The sequence below is a fragment of the Lampris incognitus genome, chromosome 17, assembly GCF_029633865.1.
Source record: "Lampris incognitus isolate fLamInc1 chromosome 17, fLamInc1.hap2, whole genome shotgun sequence".
NCBI lineage: Eukaryota > Metazoa > Chordata > Actinopteri > Lampriformes > Lampridae > Lampris > Lampris incognitus.
This window is the reverse complement of record NC_079227.1, coordinates 34,566,367-34,585,099: the sequence shown is the minus strand read 5'-3', so window position 1 is coordinate 34,585,099 and position 18,733 is coordinate 34,566,367. Positions and strand designations below refer to the sequence as shown.

The following is an 18,733-nucleotide window of genomic DNA, read 5'->3' as shown; positions in this document are numbered from 1 at the left end:
CTGTCCATGAATATCACAAACAGAATCGGAGACAAGGGACAACCTTGGCGGAGTCGGACACCCACCGAAAACATGTTTGACTTTGTGCCGAGAATGCGGACACAGCTCTCGCTTTGGTTATACAAGGCCAGTTCTCCCCAATTATCTTAACCACATATCCTGAGGTGAAACCTAAAGTGCAAGTTAAAAGTTGTGATGCGAAATGTTCATTATTATCAACAATGGTCCATCACAATGCTGATCTATTTAGTGGTTCAATTTGTGGACTTGACCAGCCTGCACTTACCGTAGGTAGTAGTAACTATCTGTAAACTACCCTGCCAGTGCAATAGAGAAATCATAGTTAATGGGAAATTATGCTCACAGTCTAAGACACCAGGGATTTTTATTTTATTTTACTTTTCAAAGGATAGATTTAAAGCTACCCAAAGTCACTTTCGTTCCAACCCTCACCTATGGTCATGAGCTTTGGGTAGTGACCGAAAGGGTGAGATCGTGGATACAAGCGGCTGAAATGAATTTCCTCCGTAGGGTGTCTGGGCTCAGCCTTAGAGACAGGGTAAGGAGCTCAGACATCCGGAGGGAGCTCGGAGTCGAGCCGCTGCTCCTTCAAATCAAAAGGAGCCAGTTGAGGTGGTTCAGGCATCTGATTAGGATGCCTCCTGGGCGCCTTCCTTTGGAGGTTTTCCGGGCACATCCAACTGGGGGGAGACCTTGGGATAGACCCAGAACTCGCTGGGGGGACTACATGTCCAATCTGGCCTGGGAACACCTTGGGATCCCCCGGGAGGAGCAAGAGGGCGTTGCCGGGGAGAGGGATGTCTGGAGTGCCCTACTTAGCTTGCTGCCACCGCGACCCGACCCCGGAGAAGCAGCTGATGATGAGATGAGGTGAGGTTTAAAGCTCTGTTCAGATTCCTCACAACAGGCCATTGTAAAGGTGTGTGTAGCAGTGCTGCCATGTCCAGTGTCTCAGTGTCTCCATAATGACGCTGGTGAGTAAAATGTTATCATAACCAATATGAACTGTGGAAAAATTACAAAAGTAAGACCCAGGATGTAAATAAAAAACAGAAATATCCTTTACAGGGATAGTCCGGTTTTTCCAGATTTTTTTTTAGTGTGCTACTTACAAAGGGTCAGACAAATTCATGGATACCTTCCTTAAGTCTGTGCGTGCCGTTTGATGGTATGGTGAGTTTAACCTAGTTTAGCTCACTTGCTGGATGTCTACCAGGATCATTACACGCTCCAATTAAAAGAAAGGAAATCACCTCGTCCCTAGTCAATCGTTGATACTTTTTACTTGTTAGTCTAGTGTTAACACTATTTCTTCAAAAATATTTTCATAAGTTCAAAGAAGGTTGAATCAATTCATCTGGATACAAGGTTTATTGACAGAAACGTTTCATCATCATCTAATGCCCCTTTTCCACTACATGGTACCGGCTCAACTCGACTGGACTGACAGTGTCATTTTCCATTACCGTAAACAGTACCCCCTCAGTGTAGCTGGTCTGCATTGATTTTGGTACCCACTCCAGTTTTTTGTCTGTGAATGTTCTCATTCATCCAGGTCATGGTTATCCAAAGGAATTGAATCGAGTGTAACTGGACTTGGTAGATATCCGTGAAGACGTTTCGCCTCTCATCCAAGAGGCTTCATCTACTAGCTTGGTCTAGTCAGAAAGGCACGAACTGATGAAGCCTCTTGGATGAGAGGCGAAACGTCTTCACGGATATATACCAAGTCCAGTTGCACTCGATTCAATTCCTTTGGACTCCAGTTTTTTGGGGGGGTTTTTTGTTTTTTTTAACCTCGACAAAGGTGGTACCAGAAAAGTGATAATAGTTACCAAAATGCCGATACTTTCCAGGTATGTTAAACGAAAAAGTGGAGTCGGGTTGAACCAGTAGCACCACAACCATGGAAAAGGGGCATAAGTGGCCCCTTCAGTCTCAGCTGACTGCAGGTATCCCCACCCTTATAAACAATACAGTGGCATAACAACCGGAACCAACGGTCAGTTTCATATGCAAATATGGGTGTGACCATTAACTAGAGTTTTAATGGTCATGTGAACTATTCACAGAGGGTTGAGGAATGTTTGCAACCACAGCATTGTAAGATGGTGACATGTATTCTCAGTCCCGCCACCCTCGGTTCAGGGATGGTCGTTCCCTCTTCACTTAGATGGCCTCTTTGACTCCCCATTCAAACCATCGTTCCTCCCCATCAAGGATGTGCACATCCTCGTCCTTGAAAGAGTGGCCACTGGCCTGTAGATGGTGTAGACTGTGGAGTCCTGGCCTGATGTGGTAGCTCTCCTGTGTTGTACCATTCTCTTGGCCAGCGTCTGTTTGGTTCGATGTACAAGTCACGACAATCCTCGTGGCACTTAACAACATACATTACATTGCTCTGTTTGTGCCCGGAGATCCGATCCTTGGGGTGGACCAGTTTCTGGCGCAGCGTGTTTTGGGATTTGAAAGCAACCGGGATGCAGTGTTTGGAAAATATGTGTCTCAACTGTTCAGACACTGCCGCTACATACGGAATCACCACAGCTGTCTACGCGTAGACCAGTGGTGATTCCATATGTGGCAGAAGTGTCAGAACAGTTGAGACGCATATTTTCCAAACACAGTGTCTCAGTTGCTTTCAAATCCCAAAACACGCTGCGCCAGAAATTGGTCCCCCGGTACAAACAGAGCAATATATATAATGTACGCTGTTAAGTGCCAGGGGGATTGCCGCGATTTGTACATCAGGGAAACTTAAACAGATGCTGGCCAAGAGGATGGCACAACACAGGAGAGCTAACACATCAGGCCAGGACTTCACAGTCTACACCATCCACACAGTCTACACCATCTACAGGCCAGTGGCCACTCTTTCAAGGATGAGGATGTGCACATCCTTGATAGGGAGGAACGCTGGTTTGAACGGAGAGTCAAAGAGGCCATCTATGTGAAGAGGGAATGACCATCCCTGAACCGAGGGTGGGGGGGCTAAGAGTACATCTGTCGACATCTTACAATGCTGATTGCAAACATTCCCAAATCCTCTGTGAATAGTACACACGGCCATTGAAACCCTGGTTAATACTCACGCCCATATCTGCATTTGAAACTGAGTGTACTTGTGAAAGCGCTGGATAAGAAAAAGTATGAAGGCTAGGCTAACAAGTAAAGAGTATTGATGGCTGACTTTGGAGAAGGAGTCTCCTTTATTTTAAGAGCAGCTAATGATCCCAGTACAGACATCCAGCAACTGAGCTGAAGTAGGTTATGCTGCGTTCCAGACAACTCGTAAATTGAAGCTTTCTGACCTCCTACTAGAAAAAGTACAATGGAGCGCCACTCAAAGTCGGAGTTCCTAATTGTAAATTTGGGGCAAATTCGTCTACCCCGACTTCATGGAGAAGCGGTTGCGTGACGTCACACAACAATGGCAGAACCCATGGAGGTGCACAGTGTTAATGGTAAACCAACTAAGGCAACGTAAAGTATATTTGCCTGTATTTTATTAAAATATTTTATTACTGTAACGAACACGGATGTGTGGACTCGCTAGCCTTAGCTAAGCGGTCAGACCCTTTAGTTGACTGGTTAGCGCAGTCGCGTCCCCGCCGCCCCCCGAATTCGCTACATCGGTGTCAGAAGTGGGATGACGCACTGTAAACTCAGCTTCAAACTGCAGACGTAAAAAAAAAAAAAGCATCCACGGGTTTGTCTGGCTGTTTGGCACTTAGTAAAAACTTGAGAGACCAAACTACCCCTTTCATAGAAGCAGTTTCAAGAGCCAAAATGTTCACCCATTTGAAACCCGAGCAAGCCTGTCCATTTTAGATTGTCCAGTGTGAAATGAGCAGGGTAGTTATACTACCCTGTTGCTAAAAATACATATATATCCAGCTTGCAGATATTGTAATTGGCAATGTAAAAGTTTAGTATATGCATGCTTGACATGACTGGTTAAAAAAAAAGGTTCAAGTCAAAGATATGCACTCCGTTAACTGAAGACGTGTTGTATATTTTTGTGTCTATATTGGGAAAATCTAAATGATCTGATTTTTCTGCCGGTTCGGCGCATGCTGCGCTGCGACTGCGCCGTTCCTTGTGTGTGTACAGGCCGTAGCAACAGATTTCCTCTAACGTAGGACAATAAATTGTTTATCTATCAAAGTGTGCCATAAAAAGATGTGTAAATTTCACCTGATGGACTCAACAGGAAAATGAAAGTGGACGTAGCCGCCGACTTCCCTGAGGTCTCACTGCGGTCCATCGTGCTCATGCAGACACTCCCGAGAATTCCGATTCTAAACTCTGCCCACGACAACATTCCCTTCAATAAAACACGCTAAGTCAGAAACTGTTGATTTAACCTTGAATGTTTTTTCACTTTTAACAGCTGTGGTGTTTAGGGGAGTGCAGCTTCACCAGTCGGGCATTTTAGTTGGAGACACCATTTATTTTAGAATGACTTATCGTAACAATTACAAACCAAACCATGAACAAAAAGGAAAGAAAATATACATTTATGTTGGCAGGTGGCTATATATGCAATAACGCCCCAGGATTTCTGTTTTGTGTGTTTTTACTTCCAGAGCTTCTTAATGGACATGTTCTTCTCACTGTCTTTCTGCATCACCTGAGGTGGAGAGCAAAGAACAAAGTCAGTTGGGGGTAAAAAAGGCAAAATTGTTCGTCATCAGACTAAAGCAACATCTAAACAGGACTGCATCCTGAAATGAAGGGCGTAGCTAGTAGACCACATGTGGTGGTATTTTTCAGGTTAATGTAAGTAGATGGAATGCAAGATCGTTCATTTTGGGATCCAACATGATCTCACAGAAATACGTGACATGACCCCGACCTCTAACACTTGCACTACATGGTGGTGGCACGTAATGTGTTAAAATTATGTGCCGGCACCACGGACACAATGCCAATGGAATTTATTGTAGTGCCTTAGCTACGATTTTTTGTTCTCTAAAACCCTGAATTGTATGCGATGTAACTCATTTTGATGTAATGAGGTTAGGTTTAGAGTTAGTGATTGGGTTAGAGTTAATGTTTGTGTTTGTGTTAGAGTTAGTGTTTGTGTTTGCGTTAGAGTTAGTGTTTGCGTTAGAGTTAGTGTTAGTGTTAATGTTAAGAGTTTTTAGAGAACAAAAAATTGTAACTAAAGCACTATAATAACTTCAGTCGAATGACAATGAAAATAACAAAATGTTGTTAACTAGAAAATATTAAACACCGCTGTTTGCATGATGTTGTTGAATCAGGGAAGTCGTGTGTCCAGCACGACAAAGGATCCTAATTGACTTTCCATTGGCATTGTTTCCGTGGTGCCGGCACATAATTTTAACACATTGCGTGCCGGCACCACGTAGTGCGAGTGTTAAGAGGTCGTGGTCATTTCATGTATTTCTGTGGGGTCAGGTTGTTGGGATCATGGTGGACAAAACTGTCTGAAATCCAGAGGCCAAAACAGCACAGTACAGAATACACAGGGCGGGCTCGAGAAAGAAGGGGTGTAGTACGAACCTTTGCTACGGCCATCTCAAAGTCCTCCTGGGTAACGTGGACTCTCCTCTCTCTCAGAGCGTACATCCCCGACTCTGTGCAGACGCCCTGAGAACAAACACAGGCAGTGAGGTGAAGCGTGCTGTGTTTCTGTTAGCCTCCATTTAATGTGATACCTAACAGGTGAGACACGCTGTCAGCTGTTATATGGCAACGGTGAGAGGAAGTCATACATGTATGCAAATCACGAGTAAATCTCAACCTTCAGATCTTGAATAAAGTCACAAGTTACAGTGTTTAGACTCAAGCAAGTCTGAGTCCTTGGTAATGCAAGACAATTCGAAGTCATTCCTCGGGTCAGTTCACAAGTCATCTGGAATTCAAATGATCGCGCCCAGTTTCCACAGTGGTCAGGGGCATGTCGGGTTTTATTTTCAAAGTTAAAACTCGTTTTTACATGAACAAAAACTGCTTCAGCCAGACATCTGGGTAGCGTGTCTGCGGCTGGGGAGCCGGATGTGGGTATGTGTCCTGGTCGCTGCACTAGCGCCTCCTCTACTCGGTCGGGGGAACTGGGGGGAATAGCGTGATCCTCCAATGCGCTACGTCCCCCTGGTGAAACTCATCACTGTCAGGTGAAAAGAAGCGGCTGGCGACTCCGCATGTATCGGAGGAGGCATGTGGTAGTCTGCAGCCCTCCCCGGATCAGCAGAGGGGGTGGAGCAGCGACCGGGATGGCTCGCAAGAGTGGGGTAATTGGCCGAGTACAATTGGGGAGAAAAAGGGAGGGGGAAAAAAAATCTGCTTCAGCCTAAGGTAACGTTACTGCACAAATCTGTCTGATTTTTTTGTGCAAATTGTGAGAGCGTCAACAAAAAGACATTTAATAAAGGAAAATGGATAGGAAGGCTCTGAAATTAAAATGTAGCTTTATAGTGCTGAATTGCTCTTGAGTGAAAACAGAAAAAAAAATGAGACAAAAAGTCACACCGCCCCACTAGGAGGTGTTCACACCACATCTGATGTGTTTCCGTCCAGATCCCTTCAGCACTGTCCTAGTGCTTAGACTATGGATGCTGGAGCCTATCCCAGCAGTCATTAGGCAGCAGGCGGGGAGACACCCAGGACAGGCCGCCAGTCCATCACAGTGCCCACAAACACACACACACACACACACATTCATACCTAGTGACAGTTTAGTACGGCCAGTTCACCTGACCTACATGTCTTTGGACTGTGGGAGGAAACCGGAGCACCTGGAGGAAACCCACACAGACACGGGGAGAACATGCAAACTCCACACAGAGGACGACCCAGGACGACCCCCTAGGTTGGACTATCCCGGGGCTCGAACCCAGGACCTTCTTGTTGTGAGGCGACCGTGCTAACCAAGTGCTCTTGAATAAATCATCCCATATCCCAACTGAACTTTACTCTTTTTTTTTTGCATTTTCCGCCTTCATTCAGATAGCGATAGTCGAGAGACAGGAAAGGCAGGGGAGAGAGAGGGGATGACATGCAGCAAAGAGCCTGGGCCGGATTCGAACCCAGGCCGCTGCAGTAAGGACTCAGCCTTATGTGGTACGCCGCGCTCTACCATGTGAGCCACCGGGGCGCCCCAACTTCTTTCCATTCCACTTTGTTGTGAAGCACAGCAGGTTTTGAAAAAGTGCTGTGAAAATAAACGTTATGATGATGATGATGATGATGTAGATCTGTCTGAAGGCCTTCACACCTCTGACCTGATACACTGCATTTAAGAAACAGTGTGTTGTGGGTAAATAGTTCCACATTATTACAACGGCATGGATGCAGCAAATGCATATCGTGCCAGATAGACAAATACCCTGATGAGGAAAATGAACAGTGAATGAGGAGCACCAGACTCCTCCGCCTGTTTGCCTTCTTTCATTTTGTGCTCAAATACACAGCAAAAGTCCAAACTCATTCTTTTAACTTATGTGGGGAAAAGTAAATGTCTAAACACAGAGTTTGTAATTCTCAACCTGACCCCTGACAGACTTGACCCAATCACGTCGGTTCTGGCTCAGATTATCTAATTATCCCAGCGGGTTTAAGAGAGTCGGGGTCTGCGCTGCGGTGGATAAATTTGAACCCGAAGTTGAACTTGAATGTGCAAGTGGGGGGGGGGGGTGCTCCTCCATGGTTGTGGGTCTTATATGTCAGAAATTACAGACAAGGTTTGAAGAAAAAAAAAAAAGACAAATCCAGAGGAGGCTTTGGGGGACATCAGTTGACCAGGCGGTCCTTCAATGTGGCCTGAGCGATCAGATCTCAAAATGCATTGAGGACGCATTGGGTGCATTCACACCTGTACCGAGAGCCGTCCACTTGTGATCGGATCACCCAAGATGCAAGTTAATGCCAGGTGTAAACAGCCTCGAGTCTCAAGTCATGAATACCAAGTCGGAGCCAAGTCGAGTCTTTTATCAGTTATAGTCCTTTACAGTCAACGTGGTGAAAGTAAGTTGTCACATTCGGACTTAAGTCCCTCAATGTGTTACGCTCCCTTCCTTCCTACCTTGACCTCGGCACCAGAGGCTCCTGGCATCAACTCGGCAATCTTTCTCAGGTTGATGCCACGTGTCAGGTTCATCTTTCTGGAGTGGATCTTCAGGATGTCCAAACGGGCCTAAAAGGAAATACAGGTTAGCATGAAAGCCGAACACAGATATGATTTATATAAAAAGAGAAAAAGAATAAAACAAGTGCAGCAGTAGAACTATCACCACAACAGCACACAGAATATGGTGATGGTGACGACGCATGGGATTTTAAATTAGCTGCCCAGATGAACTTCACATTGTCGTTAAACTGACAAACAGCACAGTATGCTAATATAAAGATATTATGGCTGCAAGCAAACTGTACAGTGAAAATGAGGGTACACACCTCCTCATTGGGAGGGGGAAACTCGATCTTCCTGTCAATCCTGCCTGGCCTGAGCAGAGCTGAATCCAGGATGTCAATACGGTTGGTGGCCATGATGACCTTGTGGAGGTTGAAAGAATCGGAGCATTTTAATAACCCGATTATTCGCAATAGCTTTGGCATATATTGTGTGATCAACATAAAAATCCTAAAGTAATAGTCAAGTACGTAACACAACAACTTGGTGAATCATGACTGCTAGTATCATGACTACACACAAAATAATTTGATAGAAGGTAACAACATAGTACAAATGAATACACGTGTCATGCTTGTGTTGGTTACCTTGATGTTCTTGGTGGCTTCGAAGCCATCGAGCTGATTGAGCAGCTCCAGCATGGTTCTCTGCACCTCACTATCACCTCCTGAGCCGCCCTCCAGTCGTGACGAGCCAATGGAGTCGATCTCATCCATGAAGATGATGGAGGGAGCGTGCTCCCTAGCCATTACAAACAACTCACGAACCATACGAGCACCTGGGATGAGAGAGCAGGGAATCCAAGTTTACAAAACCACTGTTCCAGCAAAGAAATTCTTTTAAGAAAGAAAAGTGGTGGTTATAATGATGTAAAGCAATTAGGAAGCTCACCTTCTCCAATGAATTTCTGGACCAACTCAGAACCAGACACCCTGATGAAGGTACAGTCAGTGTGGTGGGCCACAGCTCGGGCCAGCAGGGTCTTCCCAGTTCCTGGAGGGCCGTACAGCAGCACACCCTGGGAATAGACACATACAGAGGAAAACGGTCATTAAAACAGGACACTTACATGAGCCGCAGGGTTGATTAATGGTAAAGGAGACTATCACCCAGACCAGGCGTGGCTAACCATGTGCCATGGAGAGCCATGTGTACACAGGTTTTCATTCCAGCCGGACTCCACACCAGGTGATTTCACTAATTAGCAACCCTTCAACCAAAGACGAAGAATGTATCAGTGAGATCAGTAGCTGCTCGCATCCAGTTTGAGACTCTGGTGCTAGCCTACAGGGCAGTGAAAGGAACAGCTCCTTCCTATCGCCAGGCCATGGTCAAGCCCTACACCCCCGCCCGACCACTTTGCTCTGCTGCCTTGGGACGCCTGGTTGCCCCGTCACTCAGAGGCCCTTGCTGCCGATCGACCCGGTCACGGCTCTGTTCTGTTCTGGCCCCACAGTGGTGGAATGAACTCCCCACTGATGTCAGGACAGTGGAGTCGCTGCCCATCTTTTGGCGCAGGTTGAAAACTCTCCTCTTTAAGAACTACTACCCTGTTACTTGTTCTTAGCACTTATTGTATTCACTCATTCAAAAAAAAAAATCTCTTTCTTGCGCTTTTACTTTAGCACCGGTTTTGCTCTTAGATGCTTGTTTAGATGGATTTATGACCTCTCATGACTAGTAGTTCTCCTGATTTCCTACGTTAAATGCACTTACTGTAAGTCGCTTTGGATAAAAGCGTCGGCTAAATGACTGTAATGTAATCACCTGGTGTGGAGTCGGTTGGACTCAAAACCTGCATACACATGGCTCTCCATGGCACATGGTTAGCCACCGCTGACCCAGACAATAGGACTAAACATCCCAGGTCAACAACAAGCATCTGCCCTGTTGAGTTGCTCTTGGGCAGGAACCTGGGTTATTCTGCAATCTGACTTCCCTACACATTGAGAAATTGATTGACCACATTGGGCCGAGTGTCATACCCCCCCCCCCCCGCCCAAAAAAAGCAGTAAGCCGTATAACAGAGATGAGTTCATGAGACGAGTTCAAAAGGAGATTTGAGTGAAGTGTATTTCAAGCCTGCCACAAATCATGCTGACAGCAGTTCTCAGTTGTGATCAGTAACTCTTATGAATGACCCACCTTGGGCTGTGCAATGCCCAGAGCCTCAAACAGCTCCGGGTGCTTCACAGGCAATTCAATCACTTCCTTGATCTCCTTGATCTGCTTATCCAGGCCACCAATCATTTCATAAGTGGAGTCTGGCACTTTCTCCACCATCATGAGGGACACCAGAGGGTCCACCTTGTTTGGCAGGATCTTGTGTAGGGTGTAGCTGTCATTACGCAGAGCCACACGGCAATTTGGAGTCACCTGGTCAGAGATTCAGAATTTCAGTAATGATAATGATGTATTACCGACACAGAATATGATTTTTCCCATCAAGAACTCAAGTATAAGACAAGTTCAAGTTCAAAGACAGCCAAGAAAGATAGAAAGTTGTCTTGGTGGGAGACTTAACATATCAACATAAGAATAAAACAGTTTGAAGAAGAAACAAAAATAACATCCAATATACTTCTTAAAATGGTCCTTATAATTCAGGACTACTGAAATACCTGGGTAAAATGTACAAGTAAAACAAAAGATTATGGAGTTAAAGCTATACAACCGGGGTGGCATAGACTCCTGGGTTCATACCCAACTGGGCCTTTCTTTGTGGAATCTAGATGTTCATGTCGGTTTCCCCCACAGCAAAAAGACATTTTAGTTTAATAGTCCTACCATTGCCCTTAACCAACAACTGGCCTTAGAACTGGACTCTGTCCCCGACGCCACACGGTGGCTGCCCACTGCTCTTTAGTTTTTAGGATGGGTCAAATGCAGAGGTCTAATTTCCCCATGGAGATAAGTAAAAGTAACTTGCTATCTGCAAATAGGAGAACGAGGGGAAATAGGAGAACTGTGCAGTATTCCACGTTTCAAAAGTTCATTTTTGATAAATTCTCTAGTTGGCTGTAAGGAGAGCAAAGGTATCTCATTAAAATGCTTCCCTGGGCTTGTGCCAATTGGCGACCAGATCGTATATCAACAACTGAAGAGATGCTCGACAACTGGTTTTTCCCACGCCAATATTAAGGCGATTTTAAAATATAACATCTCCCCTAGGTATGAGCGTAACCCCACCCACTGCATAATTTTGAAAAATGCTAAAAAGTGGGCAAGGAGATGGGGGGGGCACCGCACACCTCTACCCAGTCACCTCCACTGACCCACCTTCTGCACGGCGTCCCTGACGCATGGCGTCAGACATCACACAGCGAAGACGACACAACCACTGCAACGCAAATGCGCTGCAGATGGAAGGGCGCCCTGTGAGACAGACCGCAGCTTTACGGTGGCAGAGAGAGGCGGGCGACTGCTCCCCCAGCCATGGCACGAGCCCAGCCTGACGGACCCAGTTGTCCGGTGGTGCTTCTACAGCCGTCAATATTCAAAATCTTTAATCCATATTAAATTCTAACATCAAAAATCATTTTTAAAAAGCGAAACAGAATAAATAATAAAGATGACCACTACTGGTTTGCTTCACTTGGCGTGCTGTGATGCAACTCCTCCCACCCCCCGGTGATCTCGAGCAGCCACGATTGGATGATATGAAAACAAAAATGATCGCCCAACCCTACGCTTCACTGAAATATCATTCCATGCTGTATCATTCATTCATGTCACAGCTTTGACAATTTCTACTTTCAATTTCTCCCTGAAATACACAAGACACTGCTCTCGTGTGATCTGCAATGGTTTTGTCTCATTCTTTGAAGGTCTATGCAAAAACAATCACCGACATCCAATTTTTGTTCTCACAATTGTCATTCAGTTGGCAACATAAATAGTAAAGGACTCACATCATTGATGTCAATGTTCTTGTCAACATCCACAACAAATTTTCCTTCTGGATGCACCTGCGAATATCGAAGACAGAAATGTGTTGAGACTGCCCGATAGTGGTGGACTTGCAGCACGGTGCAAAATACATATTCTGCAAGGGTCAGACAAGCTAGTCTTACCTTGACCAACACTTTTTTTTTGTCCATAGCCCTGACAACTTCTCCCACATAGGATCCCTGCTCCTGTAGTAACTGCAACTCCTCCCGAAGGAGACGCACTGAGAACAGAGAAGAACTTGACATTTATCATTCATGCCCAGAAAAAAGCATCATTTGTTTAGAATTATTTCACTCAACTGTCATTTAAGAGAAAAAAAGTTAATTGCCATCATGAAACATACCTTTAGCATTCAGCTCATTTCTCTGTGCCTGCAGACGTCTGAGATTCTGACTTTTGTCATTTACCGTAAGCTGCAGATAAAATATTGTGGCCATTTATATTCTAGTAAACAACAATGGGGAAACATCGGCGGCAGCATCAGAGAAACAGTAGAGGATCTACTTGAATAAACCATTCTCTCACCTGTAGTTCTTCTATTTTAGACAAGTAATACTGCCTAAGACCTGAGCCTCCTTTGCAGTCCCCCATCTCCATCTGTGAACAGGCAACACATCGAGATTACAGAGTACCCCCTAACAGGCTGTGAATAGTGACTTCATGCTGCTGGCTAACCTTGGCACAGAATTTGATTTTGCTCTCATTTACTGCTCCACTGGCTGAGTGACATTAACACAAGGTCTGCTGGTGCCAGAGAAAGCCTGTGATTCTCAACATTTTACTACAGACAGCGTCGACATGTCTCGCCTTACAACTTTCTCTGACATGGGGGGAAAAAAAACGTGTCTTGGACTTCCTACCACGGCGACTGATTAACTGATAATTAGACGTTAACTACGCGAGTCTCTTCCCATCCAGTTACCGCATACTTACCACCAGTTTAACCGGACACAATAGCCTACGGACACAGGTTACAACACAGACTAACACCGGAGCTAATTCCGAAATGCTCAGGGGTTTGCCATCTCGTCGGTTTCTTGAATAGAAGTGAACAAAGACGACTTCTGAGGAGAAATAATCATTTCTTTGACCAAAAAAGCCAACAAAAAACCCCCCACATCTGACAGCTCTCTTTAGCTGGCCAGCTGGTGTTAGCGGGCTGTTTATCGTTAGCTAGTAAGCTACAATGAGACAGCAAACCGGCAGCATGTTATCAACTCAACGTTTTGACCGAGACGGCGTTTCAAAAACCCCCACAACTGTTCTATCTAAACGACAACTCGTAACGATGTCATAGCCGATGCCTGCGTAACGTGTTTCAAAGAAATGAGTACAGGTTAAAACAGCAGAAATGTGGGGAAAATCGCCTACATTATCGATCCCATCCACCTCCATCTTGAAATCCGAGCATCCGTCGGGATACACTTCCGGTAAACGCTTCTTCTACGTTTTATTGCGACATGACAGTCAGCCTGCCACCTACAGCCCTTAAGGTGTACCTACGCTATGTTGTTTATTTATATAAAACTTTGTAAACAGAAAAAAACATATATATATATATATATATATATATATATATATATATGTGTGTGTGTGTGTGTGTGTGTGTGTATATATATGTGTGTGTGTGTATGTGTATATATGTATATGTATATGTGTATATATATATGTATATGTGTGTGTGTATATACATACATACACACATACATACATACATACATACACACATACATATATATATATATATATATATATATATATATATATGCATGCACACACATATTATTTAAAATATAGCGTGTAGATTTTGATGTAAAGCGTATTGGCACTCTATGAACATCAAAACATCACCATCCCAGCGAGCTTTGCATATATTTTAAGTAGCTGTATAAAATCTGTTTTACATGTTTTTTTTTACAACTGAAATTACTCAAGGACTCAAACTCACGTCTCGTTAAGTGTAACAAGTATTGCTGGCTCGTCGAACGAGACAGGTAGGGCCAGACGTACCTGTTTAAGCACCCCTATTGCCTCCCAGCTCTTCGACCAGTCTTGACATGAACACTGAAGGCTTAGACCTTCACAGTGCAGTTCAACACAAGACGTGAGAGCTCCAGATTTTACAGCAACATATCAAATACAGCAGCTTACGTATGTGGCAAGACACTCACAGCTTACGTCAGTTCCTCTTTTTCCAAAGCTATGCAGACGATACACACCTGTACCTGTCTTTCGAACCTCTGGACACTAGCAAATGAGTGTCACCCCATAGCTGCCTATTTAACATAAACACTCTGATGTCCCAAAAATTTCGTAAAATTTAACTCTGAAAAGACAGAAGTTCTCACCGCTGGCCCCGAACATGTCTCAAAACGAACACAACCGCTGCTTGGCCCCCTCACTCCCAACATAAAGTCAGCTGCAAAAAATCTGGGTGTTATCCTGGATTGTAACTTGAGCCTGGAACAACATGTAAGAAAAGTAGCCCAGTCATGTTGTTATCAACTGAGAAATATTTCCAAAATTAGATCAGTTCTGTCCTGCAGTAACGCAGAGAAAATTATACATGCCCCCGTACCCTCCCGCCTCCATTACTGTGATGCCCTGTTTAGTTGCCTGAACAATCGAGCTACGGAGCAGCTCCAAATTGTTCAAAATTCAGCACTTAGACTATTGAGCAAAACAAGATGATTTTCACACTTCACACCAGTCCTGGCTCCACTGCACGGGCCTCCAGTCTCTTTCAGAATCCATTTTAATCACACAGAACGAGCCGGCGCTGGAACGTATAACTGAGCTGGTTGTGCCTTACTGTCCAAACAGCCCCCCCCCCCCCCAGGTCTGCCAGTCTGGGTCTTTTAACTATTCCAGAGTCCAGGTTAAAAGCAAAGGGCAATCCAGATTTTCCAGAACTGAGCATCAGGTCTGCTGACTCTGTTGCTGCTTTTAAATCTCGTCTTAAAACTCACAATTACAGAATGGCCCTTCCCAATAACTGGCCTTCCTGGGTTCAGTAGCTATTGGTTTTACCTCTTTTTATTGACAGTTTTTATCTTAATAAACAGAATCAGAATCATGTTTATCAGCCATGTAGGTTTGCATATACATGGAATTTGACTCCGGTTTCGCGGCTCTCTCAGTGTACTTAATATAGAATAACAACACTACTACACATCAATCTTCAGCTATATACACAAGAATTGATTTATACAGGTGAAATAAGAGGTAAAATAAGAGGCAATAAAGTGCAGTGGTGCAGAGAATATATCAGAGATGCTGAAATAAATGTTAGCAGGTTACTTACATACATGCCTGAGGTAGATGTACATGACAGAGCATACCAGTATATGTACAATGTACAGTACAGTATAAACTACATGTACAGTACAGTCTATACAACATGGTTGTATTTATTGACAGTGTTAAGCGTTCATATGAATGACAGCCTGTGGAAAGAAACTGTTTTTATATCTGGTTGTTTTGGGGTGCAGTTCTCTGTAGCGCCTACCAGAGGGCAGGAGTTGGAACAGGTTGTGACCAGGGTGTGATGGGTCTGCAGTGATGCTGCCTGCCAGTTTCCTGACTCTGGAGGTGTACAAGTCCTGAATGGAGGGCAGGTTGGCACCAATGATTTTCTCTGCAGACCTAACTGTCTGTTGTAGTCTGTCCCTGTCCTGTTTGGTGGCCGATCCAGACCAGACAGTGATGGATGTGCAGAGGACAGACTGGATTATTGCAGTGTAGAACTGAATCAGCAGTTCCTGAGACAGGTTGAACTTCCTAAGCTGACAGAGAAAGCACATCCTCTGCTGGGCCTTTTTGATGATTGCGTCTATGTTGGATGCCCACCTTCGGTCCTTGGAGATTGTGGAACCCATAAATCTGTAGGTTTTCACAGCAGACACCGTGTTGTTGAGTATGGTGAGGGGGGGCAGTGTTGGGGAGCTCCTCCCGAAGTCCACTGTCAGCTCCACTGTTTTGAGTGTGTTCAGCTCCAGGTTTTTATGGCCGCACCAGAGGACCGGCAGTTCAACCTCCTGTCTATATGCAGACTCGTCATCATCCCGAATAAGGCCAATGATGGTTGTGTCGTCTGCAAACTTCAGTAGTTTAACAGACGGGTCACCTGAGTTGCAGTCAGTTGTGTAGAGGCAGAAGAGTAGAGGGGAGAGCACACATCCCTGGGGTGCGCCAGTGCTGATTGTTCGAGTGGTGGATGTGATTTTCCCCAGCATCACCAGCTTTTTTTTTGGTTTTGTTTATTTGTTTAGTTTCCAGCACCCACTCACTGATGACATAATAATCACCAATCAATAATAATAATCAATGTTGCACTGATTGGAGTACTTTGATTGGCGGGGGAAGGCCTCAATAAGTATTGTCACAAAACAGGCAGGGCAATGACTTACTTCAGCGGAAACAATTTATTATTACAATCAATAAAGAAAATTGACTAATACTAATCAACACTAATTATGTAACTAATACTGATCAGGTACAATCAATGTTGAGCAGCAAGGTAACGATTAAGGCACAAAGGGTGATGAGGGAGTGAGGCTGTGCAAATATTGTGTGTGTGTGTGTGTGTATTGTGTATGTATGTGTGTGTATATGCATGTGTTTCATTATTAATCTATTGTAATTATCCCCAATCGTTGCTTTTGTTTTTAATTGCGTATTTGTATGTATTTTCCTTGGATCAGCAGCTGTTGGTTTTATCTTTTATTGAGAGTTTTGATTTTGATCTTTTCTGTGTGTGTATGTATGACTGCTGGGATAGGCTCCAGCATCCCCGCGACCCTGACAGCAGGATGAGCGGTTTGGATAATGGATGGATATATTTATGTATGCATATACTATGTATGTGCATGTGTTGTACATAACCCAGCCACTGAGGATGCACAAGCCAGTGCATTTTTAGTGCCGGTCCTTAGTCCGTATAAATGGGGAGGGTTGTGTCAGGAAGGGCATCCGGCGTAAAACCCACATCAAATATGCGGATTATAAATCAGATGTCCATACCAGATCGGTCGAGGCCCGGGTTACCAATGACCGTCACCGGTACTGTTGGCCAGCAGGGTGCCGGTGGAAACTATGCTAATGTTGGGCGAAGGAGAAGGAGAGAGGGAAGGCATGTCCAGAGGCAGTGGGAGAGGAGGAAGGGTAGGTGTGTGGAGGTGAGAGTCGGAACTTTGAATGTTGGCACTATGACTGGTAAAGGGAGAGAGCTGGCTGATATGATGGAGAGAAGGAAGGTAGATATACTGTGTGCAAGAGACCAGGTGGAAGGGGAGTAAGGCCAGGAGCATCGGAGGTGGGTTCAAACTCTTCTACCATGGTGCGAATGGGAGGAGAAATGGGGTAGGGGTAATTCTGAAGGAAGAGTATGTCAAGAGTGTGTTGGAGGTGAAGAAAGTGTCAGACAGAGTGATGAGTATGAAGCTGGAAATCAAAGGTGTGGTGATGAAGGTTATCAGCACATATGTGCTGCAAGTTGGGTGTGAGATGGAAGAGAAAGAAGAATTCTGGAGTGAGTTGGACGACGTGGTGGAGAGGGTACCCAAGGAGGAGAGAGTGGTGATTGGAGCGGACTTCGATGGACATGTTGGTGAAGGGAACAGAGGTGATGAGGAGAGGAGAGGAATGTGGAAGGACAGATGGTGGTGGCTTTTGCTAAAAGGATGGAAATGGCTGTGGTGAATACATATTTCAAGAAGAGGGAGAAACACAGGGTGATGTACAAGAGTGGAGGAAAGTGCACACAGGTGGACTATATCTTATGTAGAAGGCGCCATCTAAAAGGGATTGGAGACTTCAAGGTGGTGACAGGAGAACGTAGCTAGGCAGCATCGGATGGTGGTCTGTAGGATGACTTTGGAGACCAAGAAGAGGAAGCGAGTGAAGACACAGCCGAAGATCCAATGGTGGAAGTTGAAGAAGGAAGACTGTTGTGTGGAGTTCAGGCAGGAGTTACGACAGGCACTGGGTGGTAGTGAAGAGTTGCCAGATGGCTGGACAACCACTGCAGAAATAGTGAGGGAGACAGCTAGGAAGGTACTTGGTGTGTCATCAGGACAGAGGAGGGAAGACAAGGAGACTTGATGGTGGAATGAGGAAGTACAGCAAAGTATAAAGAGGAAGAGGTTGGCAAAGAAGAAGTGGGATAGTAAGAGAGATGAAGAAAGTAGACAGGAGTACAAGGAGATGCAGCGTAAAGCGAAGAGAAAGGTGGCAAAGGAAAAGGCGTATGGTGAGTTGTATGACAGGTTAGACACTAAGGAAGGAGAAAAGGACTTGTACCGGTTGGCTAGACAGAGGGACCAAGCTGCAAAGGATGTGCAGCAAGTTAGGGCGATCAAGGATAGAGATGGAAATGTGCTGACAAGCGAGGAGAGTGTGCTAAGAAGGTGGAAGGAGTACTTTGAGGGGCTGATGAATGAAGAAAATGAGAGAGAGAGAATGCTGGATGATGTGAGGATAGTGAATCAGGAAGTACAGTGGATTAGCAAGGAGGAAGTGAGGACAACTATGAAGAGGATGAAGAGTGGAAAGGCAGTTGGTCCAGATGACATACCCGTGGAGGCATGGAGGTGTTTAGGA

General features: G+C 45.0%; 1 protein-coding gene across 1 annotated transcript; it reads right to left on the bottom strand.

Moving 5' to 3' along the window:
- Positions 1 to 4,438: 4,438 nt before the first annotated feature.
- Positions 4,439 to 13,543, bottom strand: psmc5 (proteasome 26S subunit, ATPase 5). The gene is made up of 12 exons (XM_056297001.1): positions 13,505 to 13,543; positions 12,659 to 12,730; positions 12,477 to 12,546; positions 12,256 to 12,353; positions 12,094 to 12,150; positions 10,328 to 10,558; positions 9,074 to 9,200; positions 8,770 to 8,960; positions 8,446 to 8,544; positions 8,075 to 8,185; positions 5,554 to 5,640; positions 4,439 to 4,654 (listed from the first exon to the last, which is right to left on the bottom strand). Exons 1-12 carry the CDS (start codon positions 13,526 to 13,528, stop codon positions 4,601 to 4,603), a joined length of 1,221 nt encoding a protein of 406 aa, XP_056152976.1. The 5' UTR covers positions 13,529 to 13,543; the 3' UTR covers positions 4,439 to 4,600.
- Positions 13,544 to 18,733: the final 5,190 nt, after the last annotated feature.